Source organism: Artemia franciscana, chromosome 5, assembly GCF_032884065.1.
Source record: "Artemia franciscana chromosome 5, ASM3288406v1, whole genome shotgun sequence".
NCBI lineage: Eukaryota > Metazoa > Arthropoda > Branchiopoda > Anostraca > Artemiidae > Artemia > Artemia franciscana.
Window position 1 is genome coordinate 51,348,683 of NC_088867.1, and position 16,556 is coordinate 51,365,238.

Below are 16,556 nucleotides of genomic sequence, written 5' to 3' on the forward strand. Positions count from 1 at the left end.
AGTCTTTTCTTTTCTACTATACTTTCTTCTCTTTCTGCTATGCTTTCTTTTCTACTATACTTTTTTTTCTACGTCTGGTCAGCTGTCCGAAATCATATTTTCACAGAAGAAGTTCATACAAGAGAAGACACATTTTTTTATTTTCTTTTAATATACTTAAGACTGCTGAGCTGTCCAAGCTGTTGAGAGAAAGATTGAGACGGCAAGGACACGTTCTACGGATTGCCAAAGATCGTCCTTGTCGGTCGACCCTATAGCGTCAAACGAAAAGCAGATCGTCCCCGAAGAGGGTGGGAGGACGTCGTAAGTAAAAATTTAAGGGATATTGGGAGAGTATAAAGGGCTTTGAACAGATTGACATGGAGGAGGAGCGTTCGTAACTGTGTTGGCCTCAGGTGGCTTTTTCCTGCAGTGAGTTGCAAGTAGTAGTAGTAGTAGTAGCAGTCAGATATCAAATTCGTTAGAAAAGGGACATATAGGGTGGTATATTTATTTTTCTATTTATCTACGACAGGTCAACCGGCTCACATTTAACTTCCTCGGGAGACACATAAGAGGACAAATGTTGATTTTGGTGAGCTCAGATTTGTTAGTTGTCCACACAAAATTTTCTGAGAAGGAAGGTTTAATTTGAGACTGAAGGTCTAAATTTAGATGTTAGCAGGACATTTCCTGAGACGAAGGACATTAAGACGAATTTGTTTCTTTTTATGCATTTAAGATTAGTCGGCACATCAGGTTTCTCCAGAAAACGGGAAAACAAGCAGACACAAGCTGTTTTATTTTTAACAAATAATTTTTACATAACGAAGTTTCTTAAATTTTGCCGAGAAAATTTTGGGGAAATTTCAACAGAAAATTTCCCAGAAGAAGGACATTAAGAAGAATGCGTGTTTATTTTTATGTATTTAAGACTAGTCAGCACATTACATTTCCTTTAAAACAAGACAAACGAAAACACATGCATTTTTTTAATTGTGGTAGCAAATGACTTAATTGTGGCGGATAATATTTACATGTAAGGTTGGTTAGCAGTAAAAACACATGTCCTATCAATCACAGGGCTTTACGGTTGTTTTTGTATATCTATGCTTGTGGAGCCTTCCAAAATCCAATTTTCCAATGAAATATTTTCTGGAGAAGAGAATTCAGCAGGACAGGTACATCAATATTTATATTTTGTATACCTTTTATATATTTATGAATATAAGAAATAATTCCCTTATGGCTATTCAGCCGTCCAACACGTGTTTTCTCATGGATCTTGCTCAGACAAGGAGCATGCAAGTAGGCCTCACAGTTTTTCATATCTCCAAGACTGATCAGCTCTCCAAATTTCAAAACGTTTTTAAAACAGTAAACACGCTCCGAGCAGCTATAATTTTAAAATATTTAGCCATTTGGAACATAACCGGTTATTCTACGCTTCAGATAGAGATATCGATACTGATACGTCTAAATTTTTCTCGGATGTCATGAATCGAAAATAACAAGAGATTTAAATAACCTGCCTTTTTGAGCATAACTAATAACAGTGAAAAATATGCGCAATGGGCGGCAAAATATATTTTAACTGCTGCCATGCATGACAAAATGACTGAAAGAGTTGAATGTAGCAACTTGTTGGCTCATAGGATTAAAAATAATCTAATTACTTTCTTTTTTTAATGTTGTCTTTCATTGCCTATAAAAACAAGAGCTAAGAGCTCATATGGCGCTCGTGACGAGGCCGGGAGAGCCAAGAGCTCATATGGTACGAGCATCTAGCAAAATTCTAAGAATCAATTGATTGATTTAAAAGGAAAATCAGAGGCTTATTACCGATCGGGGTTTAAAATAAGAGCTCTGAGTCACGATGTCCTTCTAAACATCAAAATTCATTAAGATCCTATCACCTACTCGTTATTTATAAATACCTAATTTTTTCTAATTTTCCCTCTCACTTCAGCCACCCATATGGTCGAATAGGGGAAATCGACTTTATCAAGTCAATTTATGCTGCTCCCTGACACGCCTACCAAAGAGAGCGAATCAAGTACGGTTACGACAATCACGTATCTACAACATTTGCTTATTCTACCCACCAGCTTTCATCCCGATTCCTCCACTCTAAGCGTTTTCCAAGATTTTCAATCTCCCCCTCCAACTCTCCCGAATGTCAAAGATCTGGTCAGGATTTGAAATAAGAGCTCTAAGACCTGAATTCCTTCTAAATATCAAATTTTATTAAGATCCGGTCACCCGTTCTTCCTCAATTTTTCTAATTTTTCCAAATTAACACCCTCCAGCTCCTCCAAAGAGAACGGATCTGTTCCAATTATGTAAATCACGTATCTAGAACTTGTGTTTATTCTTCCCATCAAGTTTCATCCCGATCTCTCCACTCTAAGTGTTTTGAAAGATTTCTGTTTCCCCCTCCAACCTCCTATGTCCCCGGATCCGATTCGAGTTGAAAATGGAGCATCTGAGACATAATATCCTTATATATATCCAGTTTCATTAAGATCCGATCACTTATTCGTAAGATAAAGATACCCCAATTTTCACGTTTTCCATGAATTTCGGTTTCCCCTCCAACTCCCCCCGAAGTCACAGGATCTGGTCGGAATTTAAAATATGAGCTTTAAAGCACAAGATCCTTTTAAATGTCAAATTTCATTAAGATCTGATCACACATTCGTAAGTTACAAACACCTCATTTTCTCTAATTTTTCCGAATTATTCCCCCCCCCCCAACTCCACCAAAGAGAACAGATCCACTCCGGTTATGTCAGTCACGTATCTTGGACTTGTTTTTATTCTTCCAACCCAGTTTCATCCTGATCTCTCCGCTTTAAGTATTTTCCAAAATTTCCGGTTCCTCCCCCCAACTGCCCCCTCCCAATGACGCTTGATCCAGTCGGGATTTAAAATAAGAGATCTGAATTACGAGGTCCTTCTAAATAAGAAGTTTCAGTAAGATCCGATCACTCCTTCGTAAGTAAAAAATACGTCATTTTTTCCAATTTTCCAGAATTAACCCTCCCCCCCCCCAAATCCCCCAAAATAGAGCAGATCCTTTCCGATTATGTGAATCACATATCTAGGACTTCTGCTTATTTTTCTCACCAAGTTTCATCCTGATCCCTCCACTCTATGCGTTTTCCACGATTTTAGGCCCCCCCCCATTGTCACCGGATCCCGTCGGAATTAAAAAAAAAAACTCTGAGACACGCTAAAGTTCCAAATATCAAATTTCATTGAGATCCGGTCACCCGTTCGTAAATTAAGAATACCTCTTTTTTTCTAATTTTTCAGAATTAACCCCCCCCCCCCCAACTACCCCAAAGAGAGCGGATCCGTTCCGGTTGTGTCAATCTCGTATCTAGGGCTTGTGCTTATTTTCCCCACCAAGTTCCATCCTGATCCCTCCACTCTAAGCGTTTTCTAAGATTTTAGGTTCCTCCCTACTCCCCCCAATGTCACCAGATGCGGTCAGAATGTAAAATAAAGCTATGAGACACGATATCATTCCAAATATAAAATTTCATTCCGATCACCCGTTCGTAAGTTAAAAATACCTCATTTTTTCTAATTTTTCAGAATTAATCCTCCCCCTCAACTCCCCCAAACTGAGCAGATCCATTTTGGTTATGTCAATTACGTATCTACGACTTCTGCTTATTTCTCCCACCAAGTTTCATCCCGATCCCTCCACTCTAAGGGTTTTCCAAGATTTTAGGTTCCCCCCACTCCCCCCAGTGTCACCAAATCTGGTCAGGATTTAAAATAAGAGCTCTGAGACACACTGTCCTTCCAAACATCAAATTTTATTAAGATCCGATTACCCGTTCATAAGTTAAAAATACTTCATTTTTCTATTTTTCCGAATTAACCGGCCCCCCACTCCCCCCTTATAGTCAAATCGGGGAAACGACTATTTCTAATTCAATCTGAATCGGTCCCTGATACTCCTGCCAAATTTTATGGTCCTAGCTTATCTGGAAGAGCCTAAACTAGCAAAACCAGGACAGACAGACCGACAGACCGACAGAATTTGCGATCGCTATATGTCACTTGGTTAATACCAAATGCCATAACAAGCCTTTATCCAATAACATGGGGTTTATGTATGTCTGATATTTCAATTATCATTCAATGGAAACCAACTAAAAAACTAAAAACCAACGAAAAAAAAATTAAAACTGGAAGAATTGGAAGAACTGGAAATTGGAAGAATTAAAGGACCTAAAAACCGAACAATGCTGACTGTACAATGTTCAATTATTATTATTATTATTATATATACAATAATAACCTTTAAGCCTTGTTTCACCGGTTCACGTATTTCATCCCGTCATATAGGAGTTGTAGTGCGGCGCAGAGGGTTCCGTTGCACGATCTTCTTTCGGTTTGTTTAGTACTGTTCAGTTTGTTTAGGTGTAGCTATCGGAAAACGCATATTTGTCCAATGATTTCGATTTTTTTTTTTACGAGGAAGAATTTTCAAACTTGGAAAATTAGTGGTCTATTCTGTTAGCAATTTCTAAAATCCTGCTACCGCTAGTTGGAGGAAGCGCAAATTTTGGAAGATTTGCACACGTGTGTTTTACATGATTAGTCTGATTTTTTGTATCAGTTTTGATACCGAGAAATAAATAGCCTGTTCATTTTGTACTGGACTGGCCCATAAATCCCATGGTCCACAGCAACCCCACCGAAAAAATCTTGCGTCGACTAAAAAGAAGAGCTAAAATGTCTAAGTCGAATTAATTCAAACCCTTCTTCCCACAGAAAAGAGAAATGAAAACGGGTAAATAAATTTATAGAAAATGAGAAGCCTCATACTAATTAACAATCTGGAAGATAATTTCGTAAACCAAAAAGGCACACCCTATATAAACTTATCCGTAGTATTTTTTAATAAAAACAAATTTAAAGAATTACAGGTTGAAAATGGGGTTTTTTAAGGCAAAGAAAAAAAATACTAGAAGAACTAGACGAAAATTTCGAAGGGACAAAAGGCAGAAATGTCAACACAGCTGTCAAAACTGTCAAATTTGCGAAAACTTGATGTCAAGCTGTCAAAACAGCTTGGATGACACCAAACTGGTAAAACCAAACAACACAAAAAACCAACAGAAAAAAAGAATAAAAACTGGAAGAATTGGAAGAACTGGAAATTGGAAGAATTAAACGACCTAAAAGCCAAACTATGTTGATCGTAGAAGCTGATGGGTGGCTCCCTCTTGGAATTAGATTTTTCGGCTTTTATAATTTCAATTGTGTTAATTTTGGAATTTGTTTATTTGCTTTTTTGTTGGTTCTCCACGTGCTTTGGTTTTTAAATTCTTTTAATTTTGGTTTTGATTATATATATATATATATATATATATATATATATATATATATATATATATATATATATATATATATATATATATATATATATATATATATATATATATATATATATATATATATATATATGATATATATATATATATAGATATAAATATAAGTGTTACTACTACTACAACTCACTGCAGCACCAAGGCGCCTGAGGCCAACACAGCTACGCACGCTCCTCCTCCAACCTAATCTATTTAAAGCCTCCCTCTTTATACCCGCCCAGGAAGTTCCCATTTCCTTTAAATCTTTATTTATGACATCCTTCCAACCCAGACAAGACAAGTTGGCCAAAAAGGACAATCTTCGGTAATCTGTCATCCTTCATAAGTGTTACAGTATATGTTATATACTAAAACTACATACAGTTTATGTTGTACTATATTATTATAGTAAATGTTATTATTTTTTCTATTGTTTGGTAAATGACGACTTATACTTATTGACGACATGACTGCCTGTCCATGGATTATTCTTTATGGTTGATTGTGTGTGGCTATGCTGTTTGACCTATGTGATTGTATGGATGAGTAGGGTTAAGGCCTCATTCAAGTGCTGGTCTATATTAATCACTAATTGGTGATTTCTCTTTTCATGATATATATATATATATATATATATATATATATATATATATATATATATATATATATATATATATATATATATATATATATATATATATATATATATATATATATATATATACATATATATATATCCATGCAACCGGATTTATTGTCAATGTCCTTGGTACTTGAACACACTCCCCTAAGGCTTAGAAATTTTTTTTATGATTTCTAGCAATAAAGATTTCGTTCTCCATGAAAGTCTTATGTCTGCTTGATTAAGAAGCTAAAGAACTTTGAAAGGAAAATAATCAACAGTTTCTCCCATGTATGTACACAATACATAAGCAATAGGACCAACCTTGGTTGATATGATAGAGTGTAGAGAGCCCTGGTCTCGTTTGAAATCCTCGGCTCTCAACAACTTCAAATACTTCTTCTGCAGAGACTTTGAGATTTATATTTGTTGTGATTTCAGAAGGTCTGCTGTTAAAGCCAGAGGCATCGCAGTTTGAGCCCTGTTTCGATGGTGCAGGTTTTCCCTTATTTTTAAGGCTTTTGTAGGACCTATTTTTCAGTAAATCATCAAATATATGACTTAATTCAGATGAGTCATATGAACAAGGGCTGGTGACAGAAAGAGGTCTACTCTGATTTTGAGTACTTTCAAGATCACCTGTAAAAAAAAATATATATAGAAGAAAATAAAAAGTAAAAAAAAGCCAAATAATCAAAAGGAAACTTTCTATCTCAATTATAGTTTAGATTTTGTTTTATCGTTTTTATTAGAATTTATTTTTATTTATTTCCTTTTTGGCATGACTCGAATTTTTCTTCTTTTTTAACGTTTTTCTTTTTAGTTTTTTTTTTAAGGTTCAATAGGGTTTATTTTCAAATTCAAAAATAAATTAAACCTAATAACGATACTCAGTCCATTCCTGGACCCTGAGATCCCCAATCGATACCTTTTAAACATAATATACAGCGTGGTCACTGCTCCTACTCTCAGAAGCAACCTTACCTCTGATGTTTTCCAACATAACTACCAACTATCCTCCTGTCCTTTACCCCAGGGGAAACTGCCTCACCATCATATCAAAATAAAATTCTAACTTTTGTCAATATTTAAGTAATCTTTTCCAATGCTAATAAATGATTGTTTACTCTTCTTTTAAATGACGCGAGGGAGCTCCTACCTCTCATTCTTCTGGGAACAAGTTCCATGACCTTGCACAAGTTATATTCAGAGCAAAAAATCGTACAGTGGGAGTGAAGGGTATTTATAGATTTGATGATGATCGGCTATTTAGATTATGCTGGTCAGAGATTGGTCGAAATAATGTTTTAAATGCAGACAGAAGTTCACCAGCTAGAAACTTGAACACAAAGGTCAAGCATGATTGATGATGCAGCGACTCCATTGACGAATATTCTTCATTTTTTCCGATCAATTCCAAAGATTGTTTATGAATCGAATTGAGCTTATGCAGGTGAGATTTAAAAGTCGATTGCAAGATCATTGCGCAGTATTATAAATAGGGTTTGATAAGAGGGCTGTATAGCTGGACCAGTGTTTCCAGCGGTAAACTGTTCTTTAGTTTCTTTATTATTCCAAGATCCTGGGATATCTTCAGATCTAATGCTTGAATTTGATGCAAGAATGGCAGGTTCTCATCAAGCCGGAGTCCCGGGTATTTTTGCAAGACGCTTTTCTGGCCAACTGATCAAACCTCTGGATGTTTCACGGTTGGACTCTTCCGACCCGGTAAAAAAAAAAAAAAACGCAGAGTTTATCACTGTTAATCACAAGTTGCTAGAATCTATCCAGAGATACGTCTCCTCGAGAACAACCTTCAGCTTGGAAACGAGCGCGGTTTTATCCATTTCACAGCAGCCTAGTGTAGTATCATCTGCAAAAGCCACAAGCTCATCATCACCTACAGGCTAAAAAGAAGTTTCATCGAGACATAGCTTACAGGAGCGAAGAATAGTGTGTGCCGGGTTTAATACGCTACTCAGATCGTTAAAATAAATCAGGAACAGTAGTGGTCCAATTGACCCTTGGGGGATACCACAATTGACGATAGATTGTTTCCTGGATTTTCTCCCAAATAAACACTGCGGTTCCTCAAGTACTATCTAAACAGATTCAGAGTTTCGCCTGTTATTCCTATGTGCTCCAATTTCCCGAGGAGAGTCGGGTGGCACAGAGTATCAAATACTTTTCTGATATCATCAGGATCGCTGCAGTTAGAAGGCCAGAATCCAGAACTTTGTTGATCCATAAACCAGGAATAAATCAGGAACAGTAGTGGTCCAATTGGCCCTTGGGGGATACCACGATTGACGATAGATTGTTTCCTGGATTTTCTCCCAAATAAACACTGCGGTTCCTCAAGTACTATCTGAACAGATTCAGAGTTTCGCCTCTTATTCCTATGTCCTCCAATTTCCCAAGGAGAATCGGGTGGCACAGAGTATCAAATACTTTTCTGATATCATCAGGATCGCTGCAGTTACAAGGCCAGAATCCAGAACTTTGTTGATCCATAAACTCAAAGCCGTTAGTGCATCTTGGGTAAAGTGTCCTGGTCTAAGCCTAAACTGATGAGTATTAAGAAACCGTTTTTTTCCAGAAACTGGACTAGCTGCTGCTGCAGGGATTTCTCAAAAACCTTTTGAAAAAACTGAAAAAATGGAAATAGGTCTATAATTCGCAAGATGAGCTCGAAAACCTCATTTGTGTTACGGAGCTTTCTTCTTGGCCCTTTTCCCTTTTTTCCTTTATCTACGTTTTGGTACGATTTTAGCTAATTTCGTTACTTTTCTCTTAATTCAGCTTTTTGCTCAATCTAGTTTTAGAGTACTTTTAGGTTCACCTGTAAAAAAACAAACAAAAAATAAATTAAAAGATGAAAAAGCTAGACAGTCTAAACGATACTTTTTATCTGAATTATAATTTAGATTTTGTTTTATCCTCCAGGAGGTAATAAAAACAACTTGTTTTTATATATAAAGTTTTCGGCATGACTCGGATTTTTCTTCCCTTTTAACACATTTTTCTTTCTCATGGGATAAATTAAAAAAAAAAATCCTATGGGATAAATTCAAAAACAAAATAAGTTTTTTTTAACTGAAAATAAGAAGTGGCATTAAAACTTAAAATCAACAAAAATAATTTCGTATATGTGAAAATAATTTCATATATGTAAAATATGTGAAAATGTAATGTTAGTTCAAAATTTGGCCTAAGCACTATTGCTGTTCTTATCTTTTGTGGTTCCTGATGGCAACATGATAGGATAAAGGTGCTGATCATAGTAATAAAAACAACTTGTTTTTATATATAGAGTTTTCGGCATGACTCGGATTTTTCTTCCCTTTTAACACATCTTTCTTTCTTCTTGATCCTTTTATCGTTTTGTTATGTATTTTCCGAGCGAGTAACTGGAGTCTTATCTTTAGAGGACACCAAATAGACACCAAAGAGGTATCTATCAAATACCATGCGACTGTGGTAAATTCTATGCAGGGAGAACCCACCAGAATTTCGAGAAACGCCTACAACAACATAAAGATGATATCACCAAAGCTCTGAATTCTAATATTACTTCTGTTTCTTTTGATTCTGCTTTAAGCAGCCATGTTTTCGAAAATCCTAGCCACAAAATACTTTTTGAAGAATCCACCATTATTAGCAATGATCTAGGCATAAAGCAAGTAGTTCGAGAAGCAATTGAAATCAGACTTAAGATTAACAATAATATTTCCTTAAATAGGGATTTAGAAGAATATTCACTGAATGCTCTATACACAAATTTAATTAAAAATGACCTTACGAAATATTATAAAAAGCCAATAGATATTAACGCAGAACCTGTCACAAATAGACCTATAAGATCAGCTGCAAAAAAAGCTATACTGGCATTAAAAACGCGTTTTTAAATCATTTTCTTTCATTTTAATGAATTGCCTCGTTTCATAACAATTTATTTATCAGTCCTGGTTGAACTTTGCTGAGGTAAGGATGCTGGGACTGTTTTGAAAACTGTTCATTTTAGTTTTATTGATTTTATCCTCTTGTAAGTTGTTTTTTCGTATTTCTATTGCTGAGGACGGCCATTGGACATAAGGCCGAAATATTCATTCTAATTTGTTTCCCACTGTCTTAAAATATTCCCTATTGCTCTTCTTGTTTTTGGTATTTCCAACAAATTTGAAACAAAAATGTTTTCCTAATATCCCCTTAAGGTATCGAACATATGTGTACCTACAGTTTGATAGTCAGAATTTTACACCCAGTGTTGGCACAGTTAAGACTAACCTTGAGAGGATGAAGGTTTAAACATCGCTCCAAGGCTTCTTTTTTCTCCCCTTTCTTCCAAGACACCAGAAGCTTTCAGATTCTTTACAGGTCCGCTTTTAAACAAGGTATCATCTGGATCTGGACCCAAAAACATTGACGGCGGAGTCTTTGAATGTGACAGCTGAGATTTTTCTTTGTCTTCTGTTTTTCCACTTAATTGATTCTTCGCAAAGTTACCAATCAGCGTATTCAGTGGCAACGTGTCGTATGAAACAGAGGTTTTAATAGCAGAGGACTCACCATGTTTTACATTACTTTTTTGAAGTTTATCTATAAAATAAAAATAATTAGTAATGCAACATATGGTGAAATTGAAAAAAAGAAGTGAGGAACTTTTAACATAAAAGTTTCAACGCACTATATAAGTTTGAACGTACTATATAAGTTGGCCTGCAAAATTTGATTTAGATAGGTTTCATGTATAGTGACAAGAAAAAGCTAATCAGTTCTAAAACACTAGTTAGCAATGCTTAAATAAATTTTCTTTTAATAAAAGGATCAAACAGTTCGTGGTAACGAACTGTAGTAAGGAGCAATCCGGCTCAATAGTAAACGAAACTTTAAAAATGGGATTTTGATACTAATAGATACATCAAAAGAATTGGATTTTTATGCTGATTTAAAATATATAAGTTTCATCAAATTTAGTCTTACTTATCAAAAGTTACGCAAAGAGCGGGGCTTTGAGGAGGGAACAGCCCCTTTCAAATACGGAGTAATTTCTGTTCGTTTTAAGTTTTAATGTCGCTCCTTACTTTCAGTTAAAAAAACTTGTTTTTTTTTATTTAATCTTTATGAGGAAGGAGCCACCATGCTTTATGTAGAGAAGTTTTAAAACGTAAAGAACGGATGTCAATAAGCTAAAAAAAGAAAGAGAGAAAAAATGAGCAAAACACACAGAACAAAAAAAATGAAGAGGCAGAGATTTAAGATCCAAGTAACAAACCAACCAAGCCCTGCCACTTTTTTTTACTATTGTATCTCCTATCTCCAGACAGAAAGATTATGGTCCATAATAGCAGTTGGCAAAGAACGGCTCCTGAGCTACACACACTTCTTTGGAGCCTTAAGTAGGACCCTGATTAAAGTATCTCCAAGCAGGCACACGAGTTTTGTCGAGTGTACCTGTCGTTTGTCATGTTTGGGTTACACGGCATAGAGAAATTTCGTGGGTTTAAAAAATTCTGGTCGATGTTGACTCGCAGCGTTGCTTTTGCTAACCCCAAAATTTGGGGTAAATTCCCGAAATTTGGAGGATTTACCTAAAAGAGAATTTATTATCTCGATTGACTAAAATTTTACCAAAAATCAGTCTTTAGTCTTTCCCGAAATGAACCTACTGCAAATACCCGTGGACTTCCTTGCAAGTTTGTATTCTTGCCTTTACAAATTATTCTATTCACCCTGATCTCGGTCATCTAATTGTAGGAGTAGAGAGGTGAAAAATACCAGCGTAGGGGGGGGGGGGGAGTTCGTTAGTACCCCAAGATATTCTATAACATCCTGATTTCACTTAATTAATTTCAGAAGTAGAACCTAAAAAATAATAATGGTTAGGGCTGAGAAATATTAAACAATATAGTAGAGAGAGAAAGAGGGCGGGGGAGAGATAGAATCAGTGTCCTACAAGTTCCAAAAAAATTAAAGCAAATAAATAATACTGCCCACATATCCCCTCCCCCAATAAGGAAAAGTTCTGATGTCCTCCTTCAAGGGACACGTGCTTAACTACAGCTTACTAGTGAACATTTTACAACATGTGCTGGTACTGACTGATCAGACTAACCTCGAGTATCTTGAGAGGATGAAGATTTGAGCAACGCTCCAAGGCCTCTTTTGTCCCTCGTTTCTTCCAAGACACCAGAAGCTTTCAGATCCTTCGAAGATCTGCTGTCAAACAAGGTAACATCAGGATCTGGACCCAAAGACATAGATGGCGGAGTTCTTGAATGGGATGACTGAGTTTTTTCCTTATATTCCGTATTTCCACTTAATTGATTCTTTATGAAGTTATCAAACAGTGTGCTCAATGCCGATGTGTCGTATGAAAAAGAACTTTTAGTAACACAGGATTCACGATGCTTTACTTTAATTCTTTGAAGTGTATCTATAAAACAAAACAAATAGTAATGTCACATATACTGTGTTTGAAAAAAACGAGGGAGAAGCTTTCATCATATTAGTTTCAGCGCACCATGTACGTTGGCCCGCAAAGCTTAAAGAGGATAAGTGCAAGTTTCATGTAAATGACATAAAAAATTAATAGTTCCAAAACACGAATTAAGACTGTTTAAATAAATTTTATTTCTACAATTAAGAATCTTATCGGCAAGAAACCACCATAGCATATGTAGACAGGTTATAAAATCTTAAGAGGGGATTAAGAACGAGAGGGAAAAATCAAACAGAGAAAGATGAATTACATTCAGCAAAAGAAAAGAGGCAGAAATTCGAGACCCGAGTAATAAACCAACCAGGCCCTGTCACTTTTTGTTTCTAGTCTGTCCCCTATCTCCAGGCAACAATACTATTTAGAAGTTTATATTAAATTGTTTAAAGAGCAAAAATTGGCAATTGCAAAAATATTTGCATCTATTTTGACAAGGGATTACGACAATTCCAAAACCTTAAAAAAGAAAACAAAAGTTTAAAGCTAAGTAGAAATCGTTGTTAGAAAAACATCATTAGCGAATTTCTTTTCTTATAAATACAAGCAATATCTTTCCAAGACATGAAAAAAGTTGAAGCAAATCATCAATGCCATCTAGCCCTTTGCGTTTCTTGGCATTTTGTACAAACTTCGTCATCGTATTTTTTTTTCTTCAAAAATTAGGATCAGACCCTTTTTGCTACGCAAATTACACTTATTTGACTAATGTGGCCTTATTATTAAAACAAAAAGCACGGAGAAACTCCAAACGCTAGATGGCATCTTTTCTGCGACACTAGCTCTAGTTTCCCCTCTTATTATTTACCCATAAACTTTCGTAGAATCTAACACCACACTGTGTTTAAAAACATAGGCCAACCTTTGCGGGGATCAGTTATTTGTTGAATCCTTTTTTGTTTGTTTGCTGGAAAATATACTTTATCTTTTAAAAGTCTTCAAGAGATCAACCTAACAAGAAAAGCCAGGGAGAAGCGTAACAACCTGACAGATAAGTCCTAACAACCGCAGTAAGAAAAAACACCTTAGGGTTTAAATTCAGTTTAAGGTGCAAATTTTAAAACTTCAGGGATTTTAAAGCCCTAAGAATCAAATAACTTAAGCCATATCAACCATAATTATTATTTATTGCATTATGTTATATTGTTTAAACTTTTGTTAAATATTTGTTATATTTCATATTTTATATTATATAGTATATTGGTTTTTTTTAACAGATTTTTAATTATTGTGATTTCTTTCATATTTTTCCGTCATGTAAACACATTTTTATAGCTTAAAACCTGATTCAGTAAAAGTCCAGGTGCATAGCATACATTATAACATCACTATAGAACAGAGACCGACAAAACCTATGAAATACAAAAGAAAAGTAAATCTACTATATTATCAGAAAACTTAACTTGGATAGCTGTTTGTCTATAGCAGCTGAAATTATTTTCTTTATTATTATCTTATGTGAATACCTCATAAACTCCTTCTATACCTTATATTCAGTCGACAAGTTGAGGCGGGAAGAGTTAGTTCTAGAAGCTAAAAAATCCATTTACTTCACGCCATAAGCCATATTTAATCGCTTGGGAGCTATTCAGAACGTATGGTCTACGACATTTTTTCAATTTTTTATTATTTAATTTTGAAGATGAAACTCCGCTAAAAATTGCAAACTAAATTTTGTCCTAAGAGGGACTAACAACAATAAAAAAAAAGAAAAAAAAAAAAAAAAAAAAAAAAAAAAAGAAAAAAAAAAAAAAAAACTTGACAGAAGGCTCTAGCTTCGAAAGTAGAAGTACTACCAGGGACGGCTGGCATATTGACGTTGTAACAGGTATCATGAAGAAAGAAGAGGAGAGAGAGGGGAAAGAGAGAGCGAGAGATTGAGAGAGAGAGAAAGACCACACGTTTTATGGAAAGACCCTTTGAATTTCTGAATATGCCCCGTCACCCCAAAGAAAAGGTTGACCGGGTCACTTGTGACAAATTGTTTTTCGCTCTAATTCGCAATGCCAAAAAAGTGAAATACATCGTTTTTCAGGTATTTCATACTGGCTAATTGATTTGTTTTTTGAGAATTTATCCTCAGCCCCCCTTTAATATTTTGATACATGCCAAGATGTTTTAACTGCTACCAGGTTAAACTTCATACTCAATATCAATGCTGGGTGACATAAAATGACCAACCTTGGCACGGGAGTGTGGTATGTTCCGGTCTTGCCTGATCGCTATACTTTTTAATCTCTTTACCTTCTTCTTCCACGACAGTCCGGCGATTGAAACCTGGCGAAAACGTAGCAGGTCTACGTTTAAAACTAGTATCATTACAGTTTGAGCCCATAGGCAATATGGGTGCGGTCTTTTCCTTATTTTCAGGCTTTTTGACTGATCTAGTTTTCAGTAAGTTATCAAATATCTGACTTAGTTGAGAAGAAATATACGATGAAGAGCTTGTGGTAGGTAGAGGTCCGCTGTGCTTCTCTTGATTTCCTGGAAATTCATCTGTAAATTATAATATACATCAATCTGTTTTGGAAATAATTCCTATCTCAACAATGTCATTTTATGTATGTTTTGAGGAGGTAAGAATAATAAAACATTTTTTATGGTATGACTTTAATTCTCTTGCTCATTCTTTTTATTTAAATTAATATTCATAAGATCCAACTAAGTCTATAGTAGCCAAATTGAATTGAATTTTTTTGCCTTTATGTACTTATAAAAGACCATTTTAACTGCTTGATTCTACTTCCATAAGCATAAAAGAGTTATATTTAACTACGGAATGCGTAACTGCTGCTGACTTACAATAATACTTATTGCTACGCTACTGACTTGCCTTTACAACTGTCTTCACTAACTGCCTTCACAAGACTAGACTGAGTGTTTGTCCATTTTCAATATCACCTATGTTTATTCCAAACTCATAAGTACGATTTTAAAGCCATAAATCTTTTTGGTTACAATTTTCCACAAATCTGAAAACCTTTTTTTTCGTTTTTGTGAACATACAGTACATATTAAAAACTACAAGAAGATCTGTGGAGGTTTCCCGTAAGAGAGCTAATGGAGGCTTCCAGCAGAAAAGATTCCCCGTGGAGGAGCCAAGCAAAAGAGAGTGGGAAGAACCAGATAAGATGATTCTTACTAATTAACTTTTCGTTAATTTCAATTTACAGTGGGATACTTCCATCTCGATCGATATTCAGGCCTCAAATACCCATTGACTCTAAGCCACTGCTACTACTTACTCCCACCTCAAGCCACGACTTGAGAATTTTCAGTAACGCCAGGATTTGAATCTGCATCCCAAAGAAAATAGGATAACAAGTCCAGTTTGGATTAGGCTAATCTTAAAAGTAAAATCAGGCAAATTTAATATTTTATAAATAAAACTCATCTCTTCGGGTTAAGCAGATTTAAAAAATCATATTACAGTTTTTATCCACAAAGCACGGAGTTCTCCTTTTTTTCGTATTATCTCAGGGCCTTTCCCTTGAAAAAAAGTTTTCTTTATATGGTCCTTTAAATATTTATTGAAAAATCTGCAGAAAAAAAGCATTGTGAACCCTCAAAGTAGATCTTCGTTTTACTCCATCGTGCAAAAATTACATCGGTTATTCATTCATTTGGGTAGGTACTGAAATACTGAAGGATTCTCCCCAACCATGCCTGGTCTCCACCATCTTCTCAGAAGCAACAGCTAAAGCAGCGTGTTGCATATTGTACTCAGTGCAACAGCTACACGTACTGAAAGGCTTTTATTTCGACCATGTCTAGTCTCCAGTATCCTCCCTGAAGTGACATTTGAAGCAACGTGCTAAAGATTAATTAATTTATTCAGCAAATTAGAAAGAAGTGCAAAAAAAAATTTCCCAAACCTGACTAGTCTCCATTCAGAAGAAAATATGCAACTGCAAATGCGGATAGTTGATAAAAAATACAGTTGTTTCAGGATACCGATCAAGGGGTCAGGGAGAGCAACTGCCCGAAGATTTGTTTTAAAAACATCTTTTTTGGTACTTTTCTTAGAAAAACGAAAAAAAAACTGACCCCCCCCCCTACTAGATTT

At 35.4% G+C, this 16,556-nt stretch overlaps 1 protein-coding gene across 7 annotated transcripts in view; it reads right to left on the reverse strand.

Annotated features, from left to right (window-relative positions):
- Positions 1-16,556, reverse strand: part of LOC136027568 (microtubule-associated protein futsch-like) — a 682,876-nt gene that overhangs the window by 22,878 nt on the left and 643,442 nt on the right. For 5 of the 7 annotated variants that reach the window (XM_065704945.1, XM_065704940.1, XM_065704939.1 and 2 more), the window contains 4 exons: positions 14,672-14,986; positions 12,110-12,430; positions 10,282-10,593; positions 6,319-6,633 (listed from right to left, as the gene is read on the reverse strand). In XM_065704945.1, coding sequence (XP_065561017.1) covers positions 6,319-6,633; positions 10,282-10,593; positions 12,110-12,430; positions 14,672-14,986 — 1,263 coding nt within the window. The remainder of the gene's footprint in view (positions 1-6,318; positions 6,634-10,281; positions 10,594-12,109; positions 12,431-14,671; positions 14,987-16,556) is intronic. The other 2 variants (XM_065704941.1, XM_065704944.1) reach the window with 2 other exon arrangements.